The 21,064-nt window shown below is 47.1% G+C and overlaps 1 protein-coding gene across 2 annotated transcripts; it reads left to right on the top strand.

Moving 5' to 3' along the window:
* The first annotated feature begins 501 nt into the window (after positions 1-501).
* LOC109880439 (5-aminolevulinate synthase, nonspecific, mitochondrial-like) lies at positions 502-12,028 on the top strand. Of its 2 annotated transcripts, none has more exons than XM_031831946.1 (11): positions 502-674; positions 4,168-4,393; positions 4,676-4,858; positions 5,405-5,530; positions 6,376-6,595; positions 7,153-7,337; positions 7,501-7,680; positions 8,181-8,345; positions 8,939-9,207; positions 11,076-11,238; positions 11,619-12,028. In XM_031831946.1, the coding sequence occupies exons 2-11, from the start codon at positions 4,189-4,191 to the stop codon at positions 11,777-11,779; spliced, it is 1,857 nt and encodes a 618-aa protein (XP_031687806.1). In that variant the 5' UTR covers positions 502-674; positions 4,168-4,188; the 3' UTR covers positions 11,780-12,028. The 2 variants fall into 2 exon arrangements, with proteins under 2 accessions (XP_031687806.1, XP_031688267.1); XM_031832407.1 differs by lacking the exon at positions 502-674 and adding an exon at positions 3,006-3,137 and having other exon boundaries at positions 11,619-11,875.
* The last annotated feature ends 9,036 nt before the right edge of the window (positions 12,029-21,064 follow it).

The raw sequence follows: 21,064 nt of genomic DNA, 5'->3' as shown, positions 1-21,064 counted from the left end.
ATAGAAAAAGATGACAAGAGGATATGAGTGAGGCATACATGTTGATTTTGAAATAATGGAACATTATCTAAGGGCAAGGGGGACTGCGGTTTCCACTAGTCACCACAGCCACAAAATCTACATTGGCTATATTGTTCAAAAAAATCATGAAAACTAAACTGAGTTTCTTGGTCATACTTTAAGGTTAGCAATGTGGTTTAAGGGTAGGTTTACAATCACATTTGGGACGGCAGGTTAGAGCGTTGGGCCAGTAACCGAAAGGTTGTCGGATCAAATCCCTTTGCTGACAAGGTACACATTTGTAAAAGGCAGTTAGTTAACCTACTGTTCCCCGGTTGGCCGTCATTGTAAATAAGAATTTGTTCTTAACTGACTTGCCTAATTAAATGAAGGTTACATTTGAAAACCTTTGTGGCTGTGGTAACTAGTGACGCTAGCCAGGACTATCTGGGATGGGTGCTATGACGTACACACTTATCTTCTCGCGATACTTAATAGTCGCAGTAGATCTTATAAGCCGGTTGCGTATCCAGGTCGTGTCGTTCGTCCTCAGTGTAGGATAACGAAGCATTATCGTAATATATTTACACTGAAACAGCGTTAAGATCTTGCCAAGTTATATTTTAATATCTTTATTCATTCGTGAGAGGGTGACCCGAAACACACCGAGCGAGGTAAGCAAACGAAAACAAGCCATTCGTCTTTAATTTATCCGGTTTCGTTAGTTAGCGTGCCCGGTATGCTAGTTAGTGGGGTTAACCTTGCATGGCTACCCGGAATCTTTGCTCCGGTCAAATGTTAACCTTACATCACGCTCACCGATCATGTAAGGGCTAACCGGGGCCGATGATTAGGTTGTCCGTGTTATCTGGGATTCTTCGGACGACCATAACCCTTCCGGACCATGCTTAGCTTGCTAGTTCATTTAGCTAATGTGAAAATATATTTTTATGAATCTTTTATTTTTAAAATGAAAAACCAATATTTTTGCTAATGTGATTCATTGGGTAACATGCTGACTGGACCGGGCGTGTGCGTCCATCGCGCTCATGTTGTATTTTGTCTCCACACCAGACGCGATCAGGACACGCAGGTGTATCAAAACCAACTCTGAATCAACTCTTAATTTGGGGGGGACAGGTCGAAAACTATTAAACAAGTATGGTCATTTAGCTAGCTACGCAGACGCTCTTTGAAGTGTGGGTGCAGTGATTAAATAACATGTAAATGTATTTTGTAAGGCAAAATAAAACGGTGTGGTCAGCATGTTATGACATCTAAAATGTAAGTGTAGCTACTTAACCCGGTAGATGTGAATCAAGCCAAGAGAAACATTTCATAACTAACTGCTGGTATTTTAGGCTCACTTGCCTTAATTTGGCATATCAGATTACACCGCAATGTAATTGAACTGTAATCTAAATCTTTTTTAAATGTCAAATGTTTTTTGTTGCCATGATTTAAAAAATCATATGGACTGGAAGAAGGCAGGACAAACTCATTTTCACTTTTTCACTCGTTAAAATCAAAATAAATCAGCACGTTTTTTGGCTCAGTCGATAGTTTAGACTTAAAAAATAAACAAATAAAATCTGCAATATGTAACTTCTTGGGCGACCAGACGAAATTCCCATAGATCATTCTCATTGAGTGTAAGAAGCGGTAGATGTGTTCTGTGTGCTATTTCTATTCTTTCCGTTTCGTTGTTCTCTTACATTAGGCTTTGAAAATACAATATTTTTTTGGGGTGTAAAGGGGTTATTTTCAATTACATGTGTCACACTTGTTCATATTACTTTTATTTTGCTAAATTAGTACTTTAAAAACAAAGGTTTTATCAACTAGATTCAAACAAATGATATACCTGTCCAACTAGTCAGTTTGTCAAATTTCTGCCCTGCTAGAGCTGCCCCGGGTCAACTGTAAGTGTTATTGTGAAGTGGCATCAATAATGGCACAATCATGAAGGCCACGCAAGCTCACACAATGGGAGTGCTGAAGCGTGGAAAAAAAGTCAGTCCTTGGTTGCAACACTTATTTGAATGACTGCAAGCCAGGCTTAATTGCCCAACATCTGTGCCTGACCTCACTAATGCTCTAGTTCCATTCAGCTACAAATGTTCCAACATCTAGTGGAAACCTTCCCAGAAGAGTGGAGGCTGTTCTAGTAGCAAAGGGTACCAACTCCATATTAATGTGTATAGTTTTGGAATGAGATGTTTGACAAGCAAGTGTCCACATGCTTTAGGTCATGGTGTGTGCGCAACGATTTTAGAGTTTTAGTTCTTATAAGGAAATCGGTCAATTGAAATAAGTCATTTAGGATGTTAAAAAATGTGTGTTCAATTAATCACATGGATAGTGTATGGAAATCACTGAAACTGGGACAATTCAGCTACATGAGCCCTTTGCGCTCTACTAAAAGTCTAACCACAACAAACTTGGGTATACTTCATGAGAACCTGTAGTAGCCATTTATCAACTCAGTAGTGAGTCATTTAGCAGACTCATAACCCTAATTGCTCCTGTATGTGTCTCTGGATGAGAGCCTTGCTCAAGGGCACATTGACCAATATGCCCCCCCCCCCCCCCCCAACAGTACCAAATCACAGATGTTAAGCTTACTTTGATCTTGACAATCTGAGGTACAAATTGTGTACTTTCACTCGCTTGTATGATGTGAAAATGAGAGCTTGTCCTAAGGTAGTAATGCAAACTGTCCCGATTACATTAGGGGAAATTATCGCTAAAATTTCATACCGTGAAATAATTCAACATGTCAATTTTGGATGCTGGTATATGTTGCACACTCCAAATTTGAAAAACGAGTAAAGCTGTAATTAACTGGTTAAAATATCTCAAACACAATTTTAGCTGGAGGCTGTTTACAGAGCTTCATTAGTGTCTGTGAGCTACCTGAATGTTTACCGTCTCTACTGGAACAATACGGTCCTAGACGAGACTGCTTTTTCGAGGTTTCCTTCTCCCTCCTTCCAACAGTGTTTCCAAGAAAAAGAGGCTGTCTAGGAAAGCGTGGGCTGCATTCCAAACACCTAAAAGCCACACCCGCAAATTAGGTGGCCACTTCTGATGACATTTGATGAGTACACACTTGCAGGGAGAGGAAGGGAGGAATTGTAAGTGGACCGCCCTTGTCTGGAAATCGTCACTCGTTTGTCCCGCAATGATTGTGTTTTCAGACACCGGTAGTTTGTGGGTTTATTTGCGCTAAGGTCACTTGTGATTGCATGTCTACTTACATTAAATATATAATTATTAATATACACCTACTGTATGATAGCTAGAAAATAAGTTGTCTAACGTTAGCCTGCCTACTGTAGGATAGCTAGTAAATGAATTAGCTAACTAACGTTAGCCTGCCTACTGTAGGATAGCTAGTAAATGAATTAGCTAACTAACGTTAGCCTGCCTACTGTAGGATAGCTAGTAAATGAATTAGCTAACTAACGTTAGCCTGCCTACTGTAGGATAGCTAGTAAATGAATTAGCTAACTAACGTTAGCCTGCCTACTGTAGGATAGCTAGTAAATGAATTAGCTAACTAACGTTAGCCTGCCTACTGTAGGATAGCTAGTAAATGAATTAGCTAACTAACGTTAGCCTGCCTAGCTGGAACTTCTGAAGAAGGAACATGTTTTATTTCAAATTTGCCAAAAGCTAACCAAACAGAAACATGACTTTCTATGAGAGTTGCCGTGTTTGTGCCATGTGCATTAGTAGCGCAATTTCTCATTTATTTACATTTTTTACTTGTAAAGTCTGATTCAAAGGAGATTTAAAGCTCCAACGGTATGTTAATTTGGTTCTGACACCGATATATCTGCTGATAGACTGGTTTACAGCGGGGAAATGAGTCACGTTTCCACCCTGAATTCTCAGAAATTGCAATCCAGAAGAGTAACTGTCCAGTAAGCTTCAATTGTTCATTTCATACCTTGTGACAAGGACATTATGAGACTGGCCACTAGTGTTCAGATCACCATGACATTCCCCTTTTCATCCTATTTATTGAGTATTCCTTATCGCCGATACAATGCATAGTGTTAAAAGGCCAATATCTGCTGATACACGGGTGAATGGCTATATCGGTTGGGCTCTAAAAGAAATGTTGTCAATCCTAATCGTCACCTTTCTGTTTCCCCTCAGGCGTTGACAATCGCTGTAAGGATGGAGACCTTAGTTCGCCGCTGCCCGTTCCTGTCCCGCGTCCCCCAGACCTTCCTCCAGCAGGCCCGGAAATCCCTGGTGGTCTATGCCCAGAAATGTCCTGTGATGATGAACCTGGCCTCCAAGCCTCTGGCCCGCTCTCTCTGCTCCTCCTCAGCTAGCTTCCAGAAGGCTGAGGACACCGTGACTTCAGCCCAGACACCAGGTGAGGGGCGTGGATATCAATCTAACACTGAACCTTGCTGGGTTATGTAGAGGCAGGAGTTTTCATGGTGGTCAGATCACACGATCAGGGAAAACTCTTGCCCAGGAGGGACATGGGTGTTTGTCTTCTCTGGTGTTATTAGATATAACTGTACTCCTATAGACTGTCTCTCATGGCAAGAAACTCTCGATTCCAATAACCAACTCTTCAAGCTGTAACTATTTAAATCCGCTGTGTGTTGCTCTTCATCTCCTTACCCTAGTGTCTTTTGTTCTTTTTTAGGTGCCAATGGGGGCACTACCACCAAGTTGCCTCAGAGCCACCCCATGCCCCCCTCTGGTCAGGCCTCGGGGGCCTCCAAGTGCCCCTTCCTGGCGGCTGAGATTGGCCAGAACAGCGGTGTGGTGCGCCAGGCCAGCCTCCAGCTGCAGGAGGACGTGCAGGAGGTCCGCACCATTCAGAAAGGTAAACAAGGGGTTAAATTCATATTGGATCATAGGCTTTAATACAGGTTAATGCTCTGAATTAAACTTCTGCTTTATTATTCAGAGGTACAGGACAGTCCTAATAACCTGGCGGCTGATATTATTTGACCAATACAGATGTAGGTCATTTAAAGCAAAATAAAAATAAATACTATACATATTTTTCCGTGTATTTTTTTGAATGTCCTTCCTCATCTGTGAGCCAGGCTGACTTGGCCAACATCAGTGCCTGAACTCACTAATAGTCTACAGGTACTTTGTACCTGAATGGAAGCAATGTTCCAACATCCTAGAAGTAAGCTGGAGGCTATTATGGCAGTAAAGGGGGGGACCAACTCCATATTAAAGCCTTCCCAGAAGACTGAGATGTCTGACGAGCATATACTTTTGGACGGCGTCCACATACTTTTGGTCATGTAGGGTACATCTCTGGTCTAGCCGTGACCTTGGGCTGGATCTGACAGACATAGAAATATTAAAATAAACTGTCTTTATTCAGTCATCGCTAATCATGGTGTTTCTCCAGATGTGACCCCAGCCCAGGTCCTGGCCAGCTCTTCTGGTGCGGTCAACACCTCCAATCTGATGAAGAAGCTGCTGAAGCAACGTCCAACCAGGATCTCCCAACTACTGCAGGAGAACATGCCCAGCTGTGAGTCACCAAGATCAGCCCGTTCAAACTGTTATTGTCCCCGTAGGGAAGTTAATTGTGCAGCCTGAAGCATATAAGTCTGTTTTTCATAGGATTTGTATTGTGTGTCCTGAAGAAAAGAATTGGTTACTGTTTATGGTTCCTTTTCAAACGACTGTTAACCATTCTTGTCAGCATTAGTCTTTTTTTTATATCGCCTCGCTCGTCCCGAGTGGTGTTACACTTTGAACGTGTTGCGATCGATGTCATGGCGACGTGACATTGCGTTAATTTCTTCACGTTCACAAAGTCAGCAGCTCACCATAGATGTAATCATTACCTTCATGTGTTTTCCATTTATGGTGATTTTAAAGCGTGTAAAATGGTTGAACAAAATGTTGTTTAGCTTCATTCTCGTTATTATGAGCCTGTTAGCTAACAAACCACTTCTTTGTCTCTGAAAAGTTGCCTGGTTTGCTAGATTGACAAATCCTACATACATTAAAGATTGCCTTTTTGGTGTAAAATAAAAATAGCATGTAAATGTTTTGATTTTGGACCAGGCTGATGACATGTTAATACGGACTGCTGTTTTTCTGTTCGTACTTTTTCATAATGACTATGTTCATTTAATTAGAGCCAAAGCTGGGAAATTAAAAGGTGAGGCATTATACTGAGGGGTTGGCAGGACTTTTAAATGACCCCAATCATGGCCAGGTTGGTTGGAGGAAATAAAACCAGAGCCTTTGTCGTCGGCCTCGCAGATATAAAGTTGACGGGTTACTTGAGTTTCGAAATGTTCCATTTTTACTGAAACAGGAAACTATCTTTTACCTTGTAATCATGGTTCCTTCCTCTCCCTGCAGTCTCGAACTTCCGCTACGATGAGTTCTTTGAGAGGAAGATTGAGGAGAAGAAGAGTGACCACACGTACCGTGTGTTTAAGACGGTTAATCGGCGAGCCACAGACTTCCCCATGGGTGACGACTACACCGATTCCCTTAGCAACAGGAGAGACGTGTCTGTGTGGTGCTCCAATGACTACCTGGGCATGAGCAGACACCCGCGGGTCGTCAACTCCATCACGTAAGTAGCTGGACAACTGGCGACGAGTGGATAGTTGGATGAATCGATAAATGAGGTGAACAGACCGGTGGTTTTGATGGGTTGTGTTTAGTAGAACACACATTAGGAAAACTCATTTGAAACACAAATTGCATTTTTCTTTCCCACAGATTAGTAATTGGCAACCTCCCTCATTTCATTAAATTTCAGATTTTTTCTCATGCTACCTACTGAACACAACCAGAAGCTTAATTGATCCCTGAGGGGAGATGACAGAACAGACTGTTTCACTGTTCCCCCTGAGGACCAATCAAATATCTCTTGGGTTATATGTAGATACCCACAAAGGGTGGTCTGTTAATGACTCCGTGAAGGTGTGAGCTTGTTAATTGGCTTGTTTACCTGGTGGTGGTGTTGCCAGACGTTGGGGTGATCATGGTTCCGGGGTGATCATGGTTCCGGGGTGATCATGGTTCCGGGGTGATCATGGTTCCGGGGTGATCATGGTTCCGGGGTGATCATGGTTCCGGGGTGATCATGGTTCCGGGGTAGCTGACTTTACCCGCTGTTGTTTCCAGGGAGACGTTGCATAAGCACGGCAGTGGGGCTGGAGGAACCAGGAACATCTCTGGGACCAGTAAGTTCCACGTGGAGCTGGAACAGGAACTAGCAGACCTCCACAGGAAGGATGCTGCGCTACTCTTCACTTCCTGCTTCGTAGCCAATGACTCCACCTTGTTCACCCTGGCCAAGATGATGCCAGGTAACCCCATTACTCACCTGCTCTTGTGCCATAAACTGTACTTCCAGATAACAATGGGCTAGTTAATGTTTTTTTTTGTTGCCCAGGTGTGCAGAGTTTATACATTTGAGAGTTAATCTGGGTCATGGTACCGAACAGCCTGTTTATTCTCCTCTCTCTCCAGGCTGTGAGATCTACTCTGATGCAGGGAATCACGCCTCCATGATCCAGGGCATCCGGAACAGTGGAGCCAAGAAGTTCATCTTCCGTCACAATGACCCTGACCATTTGAGAGAGCTGCTGCTGAAATCAGACCCCTCCTCTCCAAAGATCGTGGCCTTCGAGACGGTCCACTCCATGGATGGTGAGTGTAGTTCTTGTAATGTGTCCCAAAGGGTACCCTATTCCCTATATAGTGCCCTACTTCTGCCCCCATAGGTCTCTGGTCAAAAGTAGTGCATTATATAGGTTGACATTTGGAACACATCAATTTTTTTTTTTTTGGGGGGGGGGGGCGACCTGACCTGACCAAACAAACATAGGAATGGGTTATGTAGATCTCTTTCTAATTGAAAGCAAGTCTAAGAAGTGGTAGACTTGTTTTTATGTGCACTATTCTATGCTTCCAGTAAACATTTTATGTATGTATTGTTCACCAGCTGAAAATACAATATATTTGTATTTTTTTGCTGTGTGTGTGTATATATATATATATAGATATATCTCTAAAATTGGTTCCAAAATGAACACTGCCCTATTTGGATAATATGATATTAATTGTTTGTTTCTTAAAGGAGCGTTGTGTGTCCTACTGTAATCTTGTTTAAAATGCCTCCTGTTGAAATATAATATATTGTCTTAAAGGAGCGGTGTGTCCTCTGGATGAGTTGTGTGATGTGGCCCATGAGTTTGGAGCCATCACGTTTGTTGACGAGGTCCATGCGGTGGGGCTGTACGGCGCCAGGGGAGGAGGTATCGGGGACCGAGACGGCATCATGCACAAGATGGACATCATCTCTGGAACACTGGGTCAGTACTCAAATAACAAGCAAAATGGCCCCAGGGAATTATGTTTCAACCTTCAAGTCCATTGACTTGGCTTTACAAATCATGGATGTGGTTTGTCCTGAAAAATGAGGAATTCCTGCTTTATCCTCCATTCAGTTCTAGTTGAAAACTGCCCCGTCTCCTAGACAACTTCCAGATTTGTCTATGTTCCATTCACATCGCTGAACCAGTCTTTGTTTATCTGAAACCCTGAGACGAAGCAGATGTCTGGGCTCGAATACAGGTGGTTGAGGTTGTTGCTTAACCCTCCTTGGGGCACTGGAGAAACAGGAACTAGGATCTGTTCACGACCTGTTGCTAGGAGACCACGGTGCTTATTAAATTTCCTCTAAGCCTGGGGACTGCTGAGAGACCAATCATCACACACACTGGGACAATCTGGAGAGGTGCTTTGTCTGTTAGAAAAGAAGCAAGTCAAGATGACCAGACAGAACAGCTGGTGAACACCACGCTGGGGGCTTTCTAAAGGACTAGAAAGTCTCCTTTAACACCCCCCAAAAGGGTGTTTAATTCGTTATTTTGTCCTAATGAGTGTTATTGATATGTTCTTCCAGGCAAGGCGTTTGGCTGTGTTGGAGGCTACATCGCCAGTACCGCCGCCCTGGTGGACACGGTGCGAAGTTACGCTGCAGGCTTCATATTCACCACGTCTCTGCCTCCCATGCTGCTGGCGGGCGCCCGCGAGTCCATCCAGACCCTTAAAGGGGAGGAGGGCCGTGCCCTCCGGAGGAAACACCAGCGCAACGTCAAGCTGCTGAGACAGATGCTCATGGACTCCGGACTGCCCGTCGTCCACTGTCCCTCTCACATCATCCCTGTCAGGGTGAGAATCACTACATATTAGGGTTCAGCATTATAGCGTGAATGAAATTTTAAAGGCAATGTTTCCGCTGTCATTGAGACTGCACTCAGGGTAAACACTGCTTATGTCAGCTCAATCAGAAATTACCTTTAAATGTAAGGTGCGCTGAATTAATACAATCAAGCCCTTAATCTACCCAAATGACAGACTGACCAGGTGAATCCAGGTGAAAGATAAGATCCCTTATTAATGTCACTTGTTAAATCCACTTCAATCAGTGTAGATGAAGGGGAGGAGACGCGTTAAAGAAGGATTTAAAAGCCTTGAGACAATTTAGACATGGGTTGTGTATGTGTGCCATTCAGAGTGAATGGGCAAGACCATATATTGAAGTGCCTTTGAACAGGGGTGTGGTAGTAGGTGCCTTTGAACAGGGTGTGGTAGTAGGTGCCTTTGAACAGGGTGTGGTAGTAGGTGCCTTTGAACAGGGTGTGGTAGTAGGTGCCTTTGAACAGGGTGTGGTAGTAGGTGCCTTTGAACAGGGTGTGGTAGTAGGTGCCTTTGAACAGGGTGTGGTAGTAGGTGCCTTTGAACAGGGTGTGGTAGTAGGTGCCTTTGAACAGGGTGTGGTAGTAGGTGCCTTTGAACAGGGTGTGGTAGTAGGTGCCTTTGAACAGGGTGTGGTAGTAGGTGCCTTTGAACAGGGTGTGGTAGTAGGTGCCTTTGAACAGGGTGTGGTAGTAGGTGCCTTTGAACAGGGTGTGGTAGTAGGTGCCTTTGAACAGGGTGTGGTAGTAGGTGCCTTTGAACAGGGTGTGGTAGTAGGTGCCTTTGAACAGGGTGTGGTAGTAGGTGTAGAGAACTGCACCGTTGCTGGGTTTTTCAAGCTCAACAGCTCCCGGTGTGTAGAATGGTCCACCACCCAACTGGACACGAATGAACTGGGGGAAGCGTTTGAGTCAACATGGCCCAACATCCCTGTAGGATGCTTTCGACACCTTGTAGAGTCCGTGCCCCGAAGAATTGAGGCTGTTCTGAAGGCAAAAGGATGAGGGGGGGGGGAATCATGGCTTAACTAGAGCCCAGAGTTATCCCTGACTAGAGTTATCCCTGACTAGAGTTATCCCTGACTAGAGTTATCCCTGACTAGAGTTATCCCTGACTAGAGTTATCCCTGACTAGAGTTATCCCTGACTAGAGTTATCCCTGACTAGAGTTATCCCTGACTAGAGTTATCCCTGACTAGAGTTATCCCTGACTAGAGTTATCCCTGACTAGAGTTATCCCTGACTAGAGTTATCCCTGACTAGAGTTATCCCTGACTAGAGTTATCCCTGACTAGAGTTATCCCTGACTAGAGTTATCCCTGACTAGAGTTATCCCTGACTAGAGTTATCCCTGACTAGAGTTATCCCTGACTAGAGTTATCCCTGACTAGAGTTATCCCTGACTAGAGTTATCCCTGACTAGAGTTATCCCTGACTAGAGTTATCCCTGACTAGAGTTATCCCTGACTAGAGTTATCCCTGACTAGAGTTATCCCTGACTAGAGTTATCCCTGACTAGAGTTATCCCTGACTAGAGTTATCCCTGACTAGAGTTATCCCTGACTAGAGTTATCCCTGACTAGAGTTATCCCTGACTAGAGTTATCCCTGACTAGAGTTATCCCTGACTAGAGTTATCCCTGACTAGAACTCCTGGCCCTGCATATTCTCACACCTAGAGAGCATAGTGTTCTCCATCAGCCTTGTCACTGTTTATTGACAACCTCAGCGTTACAACACTTTGACCTAAACACCACCATTATTATTATTGTTGATAGACCTCAACATTGTCGTTATGGACGTACTCAACGTGGTCTCACATGGACGGATTGATTGATTGCAGGTGTCCGACGCGGAGAAGAACACGGAGATCTCTGACATCATGATGAGTCGTTACAACATCTACGTCCAGGCCATCAACTATCCCACGGTCGCCAGGGGGGAGGAGCTTCTTCGCATTGCCCCCACGCCACACCACACCCCTCAGATGATGATGTACTTTGTCGGTAAGAGACATGTTCGGTCTAGCTGGCTAGTAAACAGGAAGTGACTGCGGTCAATGGTTTCTCAAACGTTGTTTTTGTTGTGAACCTCTAGTCGTGTTCAGTACTAGGCATAAAACTGAAGGGAATGTTTTTTTTGGGGGGGTGGGGGGGGGTCAATGGATCAACTCTCACTTTAATGCCATGTTTATCCAGATATACAACCAAAGTATACTTCTGTGGCTGGACAAATAATATTTGTTTGACCCCGTGAAGTAGTAGTAGTAAGAGAGAAACTTGATGTTTTGTGAAACCCTTGGTGGTTTTCAGTAAGCATGAAACCTACTGAAATGGCCAAGTACATCCTCCTTTAAAAACAATATTGTCCCCCCCCCCCCTTTCAGAGAAGTTGGTTCAGACGTGGAAGGAGTCCGGTCTACCTCTGAAGTCCCAATCTTCAGCAGGGTGTAACTTCTGCCGGCAGCCGCTGCACTTTGAGCTGATGACTGAGGGAGAACAGTCTTACTTCAGAGGCCTGAGCCACCCCATCTCAGCTCACGCATGATGACACCTGGGAGTACACGAAACCCCATTCCTCCGTCACGGTCACTGGCACCTTTTTTATTACCTTGCTAGTGCGCTACTTTATCCACCACGGGGCCGTAGGGCTCTTGTCAAAAGTAACACACTAGCAAGGGAAGAGGGTACCGTTTGTGACGTCATAGACTGTATATTTGTATTTTATAAGTGTCATAACTTATTATTGAGTATTCCATGGGCACTAGATTGTCTAAATAAATATAACTAATGTTTTCCTGTTGTGTTATTGTCACGTTCACTTGGTCACATTTTTAAGGCTGTTTGGTTTGACCCATGAAGTCCATCCCAATGAGGAGGATATAACCAATAGTGTCCTATATACTTATTATTCATGATGGTTAACTAGAGTACCACTCTTTGTACTTTAGTGCCAACTCTGTCACTGAATTTGTCTGTCCAATGCATTGGTCAAAAGACTAATTTATTGAGGAAAAATATGAATTGGACTGCCTGTCTAAATGCATCCAATGAGTGTAAAACATTGTTAGTCACATGCTTTAAACTGGTGTAGATTAACAGTGAAATGCTTACTTACGAGACCTTCCCAACAATGCAGTGAGAAACTAGAGAAATAATCAATTAAACCATGTCATAATACATACACAGAGTAATAACTCGGCTATATGAAAGGGATAGGAGTACTGAGTTGGGTTGCTAGATCGAATCCCCGAGCTAATAAACAATCTGTCATTCTGCTCCTGAACAAGGCAGTTAACCCACTGTTCCTAGACCAGTTAACCCACGGTTCCTAGACCAGTTAACCCACGGTTCCTAGACCAGTTAACCCACGGTTCCTAGACCAGTTAACCCACGGTTCCTAGACCAGTTAACCCACGGTTCCTAGACCAGTTAACCCACGGTTCCTAGACCAGTTAACCCACGGTTCCTAGACCAGTTAACCCACTGTTCCTAGACCAGTTAACCCACTGTTCCTAGACCAGTTAACCCACTGTTCCTAGACCAGTTAACCCACTGTTCCTAGACCAGTTAACCCACTGTTCCTAGACCAGTTAACCCAAGGTTCCTAGACCAGTTAACCCACTGTTCCTAGACCAGTTAACCCACTGTTCCTAGAGCAGTTAACCCACTGTTCCTAGAGCAGTTAACCCACGGTTCCTAGACCGTCATTGTAAATAAGAATTTGTTCTTAACTGACTTGACTCGTTAAAGGTTAAATAAAAGGGTCAATGCAGATAGTCCCGGTAAGACTGTGCTCTGTCTACATTGTTCTCTTGCTTTGTGTAAATATAACAGTTCGATTTTGTTATATAAAATATAATCTGACATGGAATAAATATACTGCTCAAAAAAATAAAGGGAACACTTAAACAAAATGTAACTCCTAGTCAATCACACTTCTGTGAAATCAAACTGTCCACTTCGGAAGCAACACTGATTGACAATACATTTCACATGCTGTTGTGCAAATGGAATAGACAACAGGTGGAAATTATAGGCAATTAGCAAGACACCCCCAATAAAGGAGTGGTTCTGCAGGTGGTGACCACAGACCACTTCTCAGTTCCTATGCTTCCTGGCTGATGTTTTGGTCACTTTTGAATGCTGGCGATGCTTTCACTCTAGTGGTAGCATGAGACGGAGTCTACAACCCACACAAGTGGCTCAGGTAGTGCAGCTCATCCAGGATGTCACATCAATGCGAGCTGTGGCAAGATTTGCCGTGTCATTGTGTTTAAGTAAGTCCCTTAAATTTTTTGCGCAATTTATATATAAACTCAAACTTAACATGTGTAAATATTTGTATGAACATAAGATTCAACAGACATAAACTGAACAAGTTCCACAGACATGTGTCTAACAGAAATGGAATAATGTGACCCTGAACAAATGGGGGGTCAACATCAAAAGTAACAGTCCGTATCTGGTGTGGCCACCAGCTGCATTAAGTACTGAAGTGCATCTCCTCCTCATGGACTGCACCAGATTGGCCAGTTCTTGCTATGAGATGTTACCCTACTCTTCCACCAAGGCACCTGCAAGTTCCCGGACATTTCTGAATGGCCCTAGCCCTCACCCTCCGATCCAACAGGTCCCAGGCGTGCTCAATGGGATTTGAGATCCGGGCTCTTCACTGGCCATGGCAGAACACTGACATTCCTGTCTTGCAGGATATCACACACAGAATGAGCAGTATGGGTTGTGGCATTGTCATGCTGGAGGGTCATGTCAGGATGAGCCTGCAGGAAGGGTACCACACGAGGGAGGAGGATGTCTTCCCTGTAACGCACAGCGTTGAGATTGCCTGCAATGACAACAAGCTCAGTCCGATGATGCTGTGACACCACCGCCCCAGACCACTCCAGAGTACAGGCCTCGGTGTAACGCTCATTCCTTCGACGATAAACGCGAATCCGACCATCACCCCTGGTGAGACAAAACCGCGATTCATCAGTGAAGAGCACTTTTTGCCTGTCCTGTCTGGTCCAGCGACGGTGGGTTTGTGCCCATAGGCGACGTTGTTGCCGGTGATGTCTGGTGAGGACCTGCCTTACAACAGGCCTACAAGCCCTCAGTCCAGCCTCTCTCAGCCTATTGTGGACAGTCTGAGCACTGATGGAGGGATTGTGTGTTCCTGGTGTAACCTGGGTAGTTGTTGTTGCCATCCTGTACCTGTCCCGCAGGTGTGATTTTCGGATGTACCGATCCTGTGCAGGTATTGTTACATTAATCGTTTGTTTCTTAAAGGAGCGTTGTGTGTCCTACTGTAATCTTGTTTAAAATGCCTCCTGTTGAAATATAATATCTTGTCTTAAAGGAGCGGTGTGTCCTCTGGATGAGTTGTGTGATGTGGCCCATGAGTTTGGAGCCATCACGTTTGTTGACGAGGTCCATGCGGTGGGGCTGTACGGCGCCAGGGGAGGAGGTATCGGGGACCGAGACGGCATCATGCACAAGATGGACATCATCTCTGGAACACTGGGTCAGTACTCAAATAACAAGCAGAATGGCCCCAGGGAATTATGTTTCAACCTTCAAGTCCATTGACTTGGCTTTACAAATCATGGATGTGGTTTGTCCTGAAAAATGAGGAATTCCTGCTTTATCCTCCATTCAGTTCTAGTTGAAAACTGCCCCGTCTCCTAGACAACTTCCAGATTTGTCTATGTTCCATTCACATCGCTGAACCAGTCTTTGTTTATCTGAAACCCTGAGACGAAGCAGATGTCTGGGCTCGAATACAGGTGGTTGAGGTTGTTGCTTAACCCTCCTTGGGGCACTGGAGAAACAGGAACTAGGATCTGTTCACGACCTGTTGCTAGGAGACCACGGTGCTTATTAAATTTCCTCTAAGCCTGGGGACTGCTGAGAGACCAATCATCACACACACTGGGACAATCTGGAGAGGTGCTTTGTCTGTTAGAAAAGAAGCAAGTCAAGATGACCAGACAGAACAGCTGGTGAACACCACGCTGGGGGCTTTCTAAAGGACTAGAAAGTCTCCTTTAACACCCCCCAAAAGGGTGTTTAATTCGTTATTTTGTCCTAATGAGTGTTATTGATATGTTCTTCCAGGCAAGGCGTTTGGCTGTGTTGGAGGCTACATCGCCAGTACCGCCGCCCTGGTGGACACCACGCTGGGGGCTTTCTAAAGGACTAGAAAGTCTCCTTTAACGCCCCCCAAAAGGGTGTTTAATTCGTTATTTTGTCCTAATGAGTGTTATTGATATGTTCTTCCAGGCAAGGCGTTTGGCTGTGTTGGAGGCTACATCGCCAGTACCGCCGCCCTGGTGAACACCACGCTGGGGGCTTTCTAAAGGACTAGAAAGTCTCCTTTAACGCCCCCCAAAAGGGTGTTTAATTCGTTATTTTGTCCTAATGAGTGTTATTGATATGTTCTTCCAGGCAAGGCGTTTGGCTGTGTTGGAGGCTACATCGCCAGTACCGCCGCCCTGGTGGACACCACGCTGGGGGCTTTCTAAAGGACTAGAAAGTGTCACGGCTGTCATATAAATAATTGGACCAAGTGAGTAGAGTTCCAAAACAACAAAGATATAACGATCGTGAAATACATAGCGCACGTAGGCACTCATACAAAACAATACCCCAAGTTATTCTCTATGTATTCTCCAACTCTCTATGGTCAGGGCGTGACAGTACACCCCCCCCCAAAAGGTGCAGACTCCGACCACAAAACCTGAAACTAGATGGGGAGGGTTAGGGTGGGAAACCAGCGTTGGTGGCGGCTCCGGTGCAGGACGCAGGACCCGCTCAGACCGCGGATCCGGCCGTGCCCGGACTGGGCACCGCGACCTGGACTGGGCACCGTCGCAGAGGAGCCATGGAGCGGGACTGGACACCGTGCCTGGACTGGGCTCCGGCCATGGCACCGGTGCAGGAAGTTCCGGGCCGTAGACCATTACTGGAAGCTCCGGGCCGTGGACCGTCGCTGGAGCCTCCGGACTGTAGACCGTCGCTGGAGGTTCCGGGCTGTAGACCGTCGCTGGAGGTTCCGGGCTGTAGACCGTCGCTGGAGGTTCCGGACTGTAGACCGTCGCTGGAGGTTCCGGGCTGTAGACCGTCGCTGGAGGTTCCGGGCTGTAGACCGTCGCTGGAGGTTCCGGGCTGTAGACCGTCGCTGGAGGTTCCGGGCTGTAGACCGTCGCTGGAGGCTCCGGACTGTAGAACGTCGCTGGATGTTCCGGACTGTAGACCGTCGCTGGAGGTTCCGGACTGTAGACCGTCGCTGGAGGTTCCGGACTGTAGACCGTCGCTGGAGGTTCCGGACTGTAGACCGTCGCTGGAGGTTCCGGACTGTAGACCGTCGCTGGAGGTTCCGGACTGTAGACCGTCGCTGGAGGTTCCGGACTGTAGACCGTCGCTGGAGGTTCCGGACTGTAGACCGTCGCTGGAGGCTCCGGACTGTAGACCGTCGCTGGAGGTTCCGGACTGTAGACCGTCGCTGGAGGTTCCGGACTGTAAACCGTCGCTGGAGGTTCCGGACTGTAGACCGTCGCTGGAGGTTCCGGACTGTAGACCGTCGCTGGAGGCTCCGGACTGTAGACCGTCGCTGGAGGCTCCGGACTGTAGACCGTCGCTGGAGGCTCCGGACTGTAGACCGTCGCTGGAGGCTCCGGACTGTAGACCGTCGCTGGAGGTTCCGGACTGTAGACCGTCGCTGGAGGTTCCGGACTGTAGACCGTCGCTGGAGGTTCCGGACTGTAGACCGTCGCTGGAGGTTCCGGACTGTAGACCGTCGCTGGAGGTTCCGGACTGTAGACCGTCGCTGGAGGTTCCGGACTGTAGACCGTCGCTGGAGGTTCCGGACTGTAGACCGTCGCTGGAGGTTCCGGACTGTAGACCGTCGCTGGAGGTTCCGGACTGTAGACCGTCGCTGGAGGTTCCGGACTGTAGACCGTCGCTGGAGGCTCCGGACTGTAGACCGTCGCTGGAGGTTCCGGACTGTAGACCGTCGCTGGAGGCTCCGGACTGTAGACCGTCGCTGGAGGTTCCGGACTGTAAACCGTCGCTGGAGGTTCCGGACTGTAGACCGTCGCTGGAGGCTCCGGACTGTAGACCGTCGCTGGAGGCTCCGGACTGTAGACCGTCGCTGGAGGCTCCGGACTGTAGACCGTCGCTGGAGGCTCCGGACTGTAGACCGTCGCTGGAGGTTCCGGACTGTAGACCGTCGCTGGAGGTTCCGGACTGTAGACCGGTGGGAAAAAGGACACACTAAGTATGATCCCCAATTAGAGGTAACGATTATCAGCTGCCTCCAATTGGGAACCATACACACACCAACGTAGAGGGCTCTCTATTCATCCAGACTCTTAAAGGGGAGGCGGGCCGTGCCCTCCGGAGGAAACACCAGCTTAACACCCGCGAGTCCATCCAGAACCTTAAAGGGGAGGAGGGCCTCGCCCTCCGGAGGAAACACCAGCTTAACACCCGCGAGTCCATCCAGACCCTTAAAGGGGAGGAGGGCCGTGCCCTCCGGAGGAAACACCAGCTTAACACCCGCAAGTCCATCCAGACCCTTAAAGGGGAGGAGGGCCGTGCCCTCCGGAGGAAACACCAGCTTAACACCCGCGAGTCCATCCAGAACCTTAAAGGGGAGGAGGGCCGCGCCCTCCAGAGGAAACACCAGCTTAACACCCGCGAGTCCATCCAGACCCTTAAAGGGGAGGAGGGCCGTGCCCTCCGGAGGAAACACCCGCGAGTCCATCCAGAGCCTTAAAGGGGAGGAAGGCCGCGCCCTCCAGAGGAAACACCAGCGAGTCCATCCAGAACCTTACCGCATGCAGGCCTATACACTGAACAAGGAGAGACACAGCTCTGTCTCTGGGGCGTAGACAATTACCAAGGCCTTATTCTGACAGTATATAGCTGAAGAACAGGAGACACAGGTTTTCTAGGGAGAGAGTTTACTCAATGCTAATGAAGCACAGCATATATGTAATTGACACAGACCTTCATTTAACTAGGCATGTCAGTTAAGAACAAATTCCTATTTACAATGACAGACAACCGGGGAACAGTGGGTTAACTAACTGCCTTGTTCAGGGGCAGAACGACAGATTTTTACCTTTTCAGCTCAGGGATTTGATCCAGCAACCTTCCGGTTACTAGTCCAACACTCTAACCACTAGGCCATCCTGCCAACCCCTGATATATAAGATGACCCAGATTCAAAGTGAAAACATAGTGGGCCAGAATCAACACAACACCACCTTTACACAACAGCAATACCATAAAAATGTTCTCAGTCTGAAATGTAGGGCAGCTTCTTAATGAACTGTGTATCAAAACTGCCATTGGTGGAGTGTGTTCATCATACCAGAAATGCTGTCTGGCTTGGCAGCTCTACTGTCTCTGAAAGGGATCCACGACCTGTCTGTCTGTCCTCCACGACCTGTCTGTCTGTCCTCCATGACCTGTCTATCTGTCCTCCATGACCTGTCTGTCTGTCCTCCACGACCTGTCTGTCTGTCCTCCATGACCTGTCTGTCTGTCCTCCACGACCTGTCTGTCTGTCCTTCACTACCAGTCTGTCTTTCCTCCACTACCTGTCTGTCTGTCTGTCTGTCTGTCCTCCACTACCTGTCTGTCCTCCTGTCTGTCTGTCCTCCACTACCTGTCTGTCTGTCCTCCACTACCTGTCTGTCTGTCCTCCACTACCTGTCTGTCTGTCCTCCACTACCTGTCTGTCTGTCTGTCTGTCCTCCACTACCTGTCTGTCCTCCTGTCTGTCTGTCCTCCACTACCTGTCTGTCTGTCCTCCACTACCTGTCTGTCTGTCCTCCGCTACCAGTCTGTCTGTCCTCCGCTACCTGTCTGTCTGTCCTCCACTACCTGTCTGTCTGTCCTCCGCTACCTGTCTGTCTGTCCTCCGCTACCTGTCTGTCTGTCCTCCACTACCTGCCTGTCTGTCTGTCTGTCCTCCACTACCTATCTGTCTGTCCTCTACTACCTGTCCGTCTGTCCTCCACTACCTGTCTGTCCTCCACGACCTGTCTGTCTGTCCTCCACGACCTGTCTGTCTGTCCTCCATGACCTGTCTGTCTGTCCTCCACGACCTGTCTGTCTGTCCTCCATGACCTGTCTGTCTGTCCTCCACGACCTGTCTGTCTGTCCTTCACTACCAGTCTGTCTTTCCTCCACGACCTGTCTGTCTGTCTGTCTGTCTGTCCTCCACTACCTGTCTGTCCTCCTGTCTGTCTGTCCTCCACTGTCTGTCTGTCCTCCACTACCTGTCTGTCTGTCCTCCACTACCTGTCTGTCTGTCCTCCACTACCTGTCTGTCTGTCCTCCACTACCTGTCTGTCTGTCCTCCACTACCTGTCTGTCTGTCCTCCACTACCTGTCTGTCTGTCCTCCACTACCTGTCTGTCCTCCTGTCTGTCTGTCCTCCACTACCTGTCTGTCTGTCCTCCACTACCTGTCTGTCTGTCCTCCACTACCTGTCTGTCTGTCCTCCGCTACCTGTCTGTCTGTCTGTCCTCCACGAGCTGTCTGTCTGTCCTCCACTACCTGCCTGTCTGTCTGTCTGTCCTCCACTACCTATCTGTCTGTCCTCTACTACCTGTCCGTCTGTCCTCCACTACCTGTCTGTCCTCCACTACCTGTCTGTCTGTCTGTCCTCCGCTACCTGTCTGTCTGTCTGTCCTCCACTACCTGTCTGTCTGTCCTCCACGACCTGCCTGTCTGTCTGTCTGTCCTCCACTACCTATCTGTCTGTCCTCTACTACCTGTCCGTCTGTCCTCCACTACCTGTCTGTCCTCCACGACCTGTCTGTCTGTCTGTCCTCCACGACCTGTCTGTCTGTCCTCCACTACCTGTCTGTCTGTCCTCCGCTACCTGTCTGTCTGTCCTCCGCTACCTGTCTGTCTGTCCTCCGCTACCTGTCTGTCTGTCCTCCGCTACCTGTCTGTCTGTCCTCCGCTACCTGTCTGTCTGTCCTCCACTACCTGTCTGTCTGTCCTCCACTACCTGTCTGTCTGTCTGTCCTCCACTACCTATCTGTCTGTCCTCCACGACCTGTCTGTCTGTCCTCCACGACCTGTCTGTCTGTCCTCCACGACCTGTCTGTCTGGCCTCCACGACCTGGCTCACAAACATAACACAAGCACTGGACTGAATTAACAAGGCTATTAACAATACAACCATTTAAGTAGATAAGAAGCTGAATTGGCATGTTTAAATGTTGAGAGAACACCGTGTTGAAATGCAGGGAAACTCACCAGGCTCAATTCAAATAGTGGATATCTGAAACGTGCTGGATTAGGGCACCACAGTGTCAAACCAGGAGATGGCTTAACTTCCCTCATCTCTGATGGTTAACATTGTGTAAGGTTACAGTTTCAAGGTTGCTTCAACATCTCTTTAAAACAACGAAAAAAGGAACTATGTCTTTGTAGAAATACCCGATGTGAAATAGAGGTGATTTTGGTTTGATGTAATGTGAGTGTGATGTGTATGGTTTAAATAAACGTTTATTTGTCATATTATTACTAGGCCTAATGACCTGAAAACGGACACTGCTACCTGTAAACATTATTCATCTTCTTCCTCATTTGGCCTCTGATGTGTCCTCCCATGACATGTAACAATATCTAGACGGGTTTAACCTGGCTAGCAACTGTTACCCAAGTATCTAATTGCAAAGCAATTCAGTTAGGAGCCAGAGGAGAGGGATGGTGAAAGACAAAGACACAAAGAAAGTGAAAGAGAACAAGAGAGAAAGAGAGACACAGAAAAAATAGAATTACTTGACACATTGGAATGAAATCC

This window comes from Oncorhynchus kisutch, linkage group LG1, assembly GCF_002021735.2.
Source record: "Oncorhynchus kisutch isolate 150728-3 linkage group LG1, Okis_V2, whole genome shotgun sequence".
Classification (NCBI taxonomy): Eukaryota; Metazoa; Chordata; class Actinopteri; order Salmoniformes; family Salmonidae; genus Oncorhynchus; species Oncorhynchus kisutch.
This window is presented reverse-complemented; position numbering and strand designations above follow the sequence as displayed.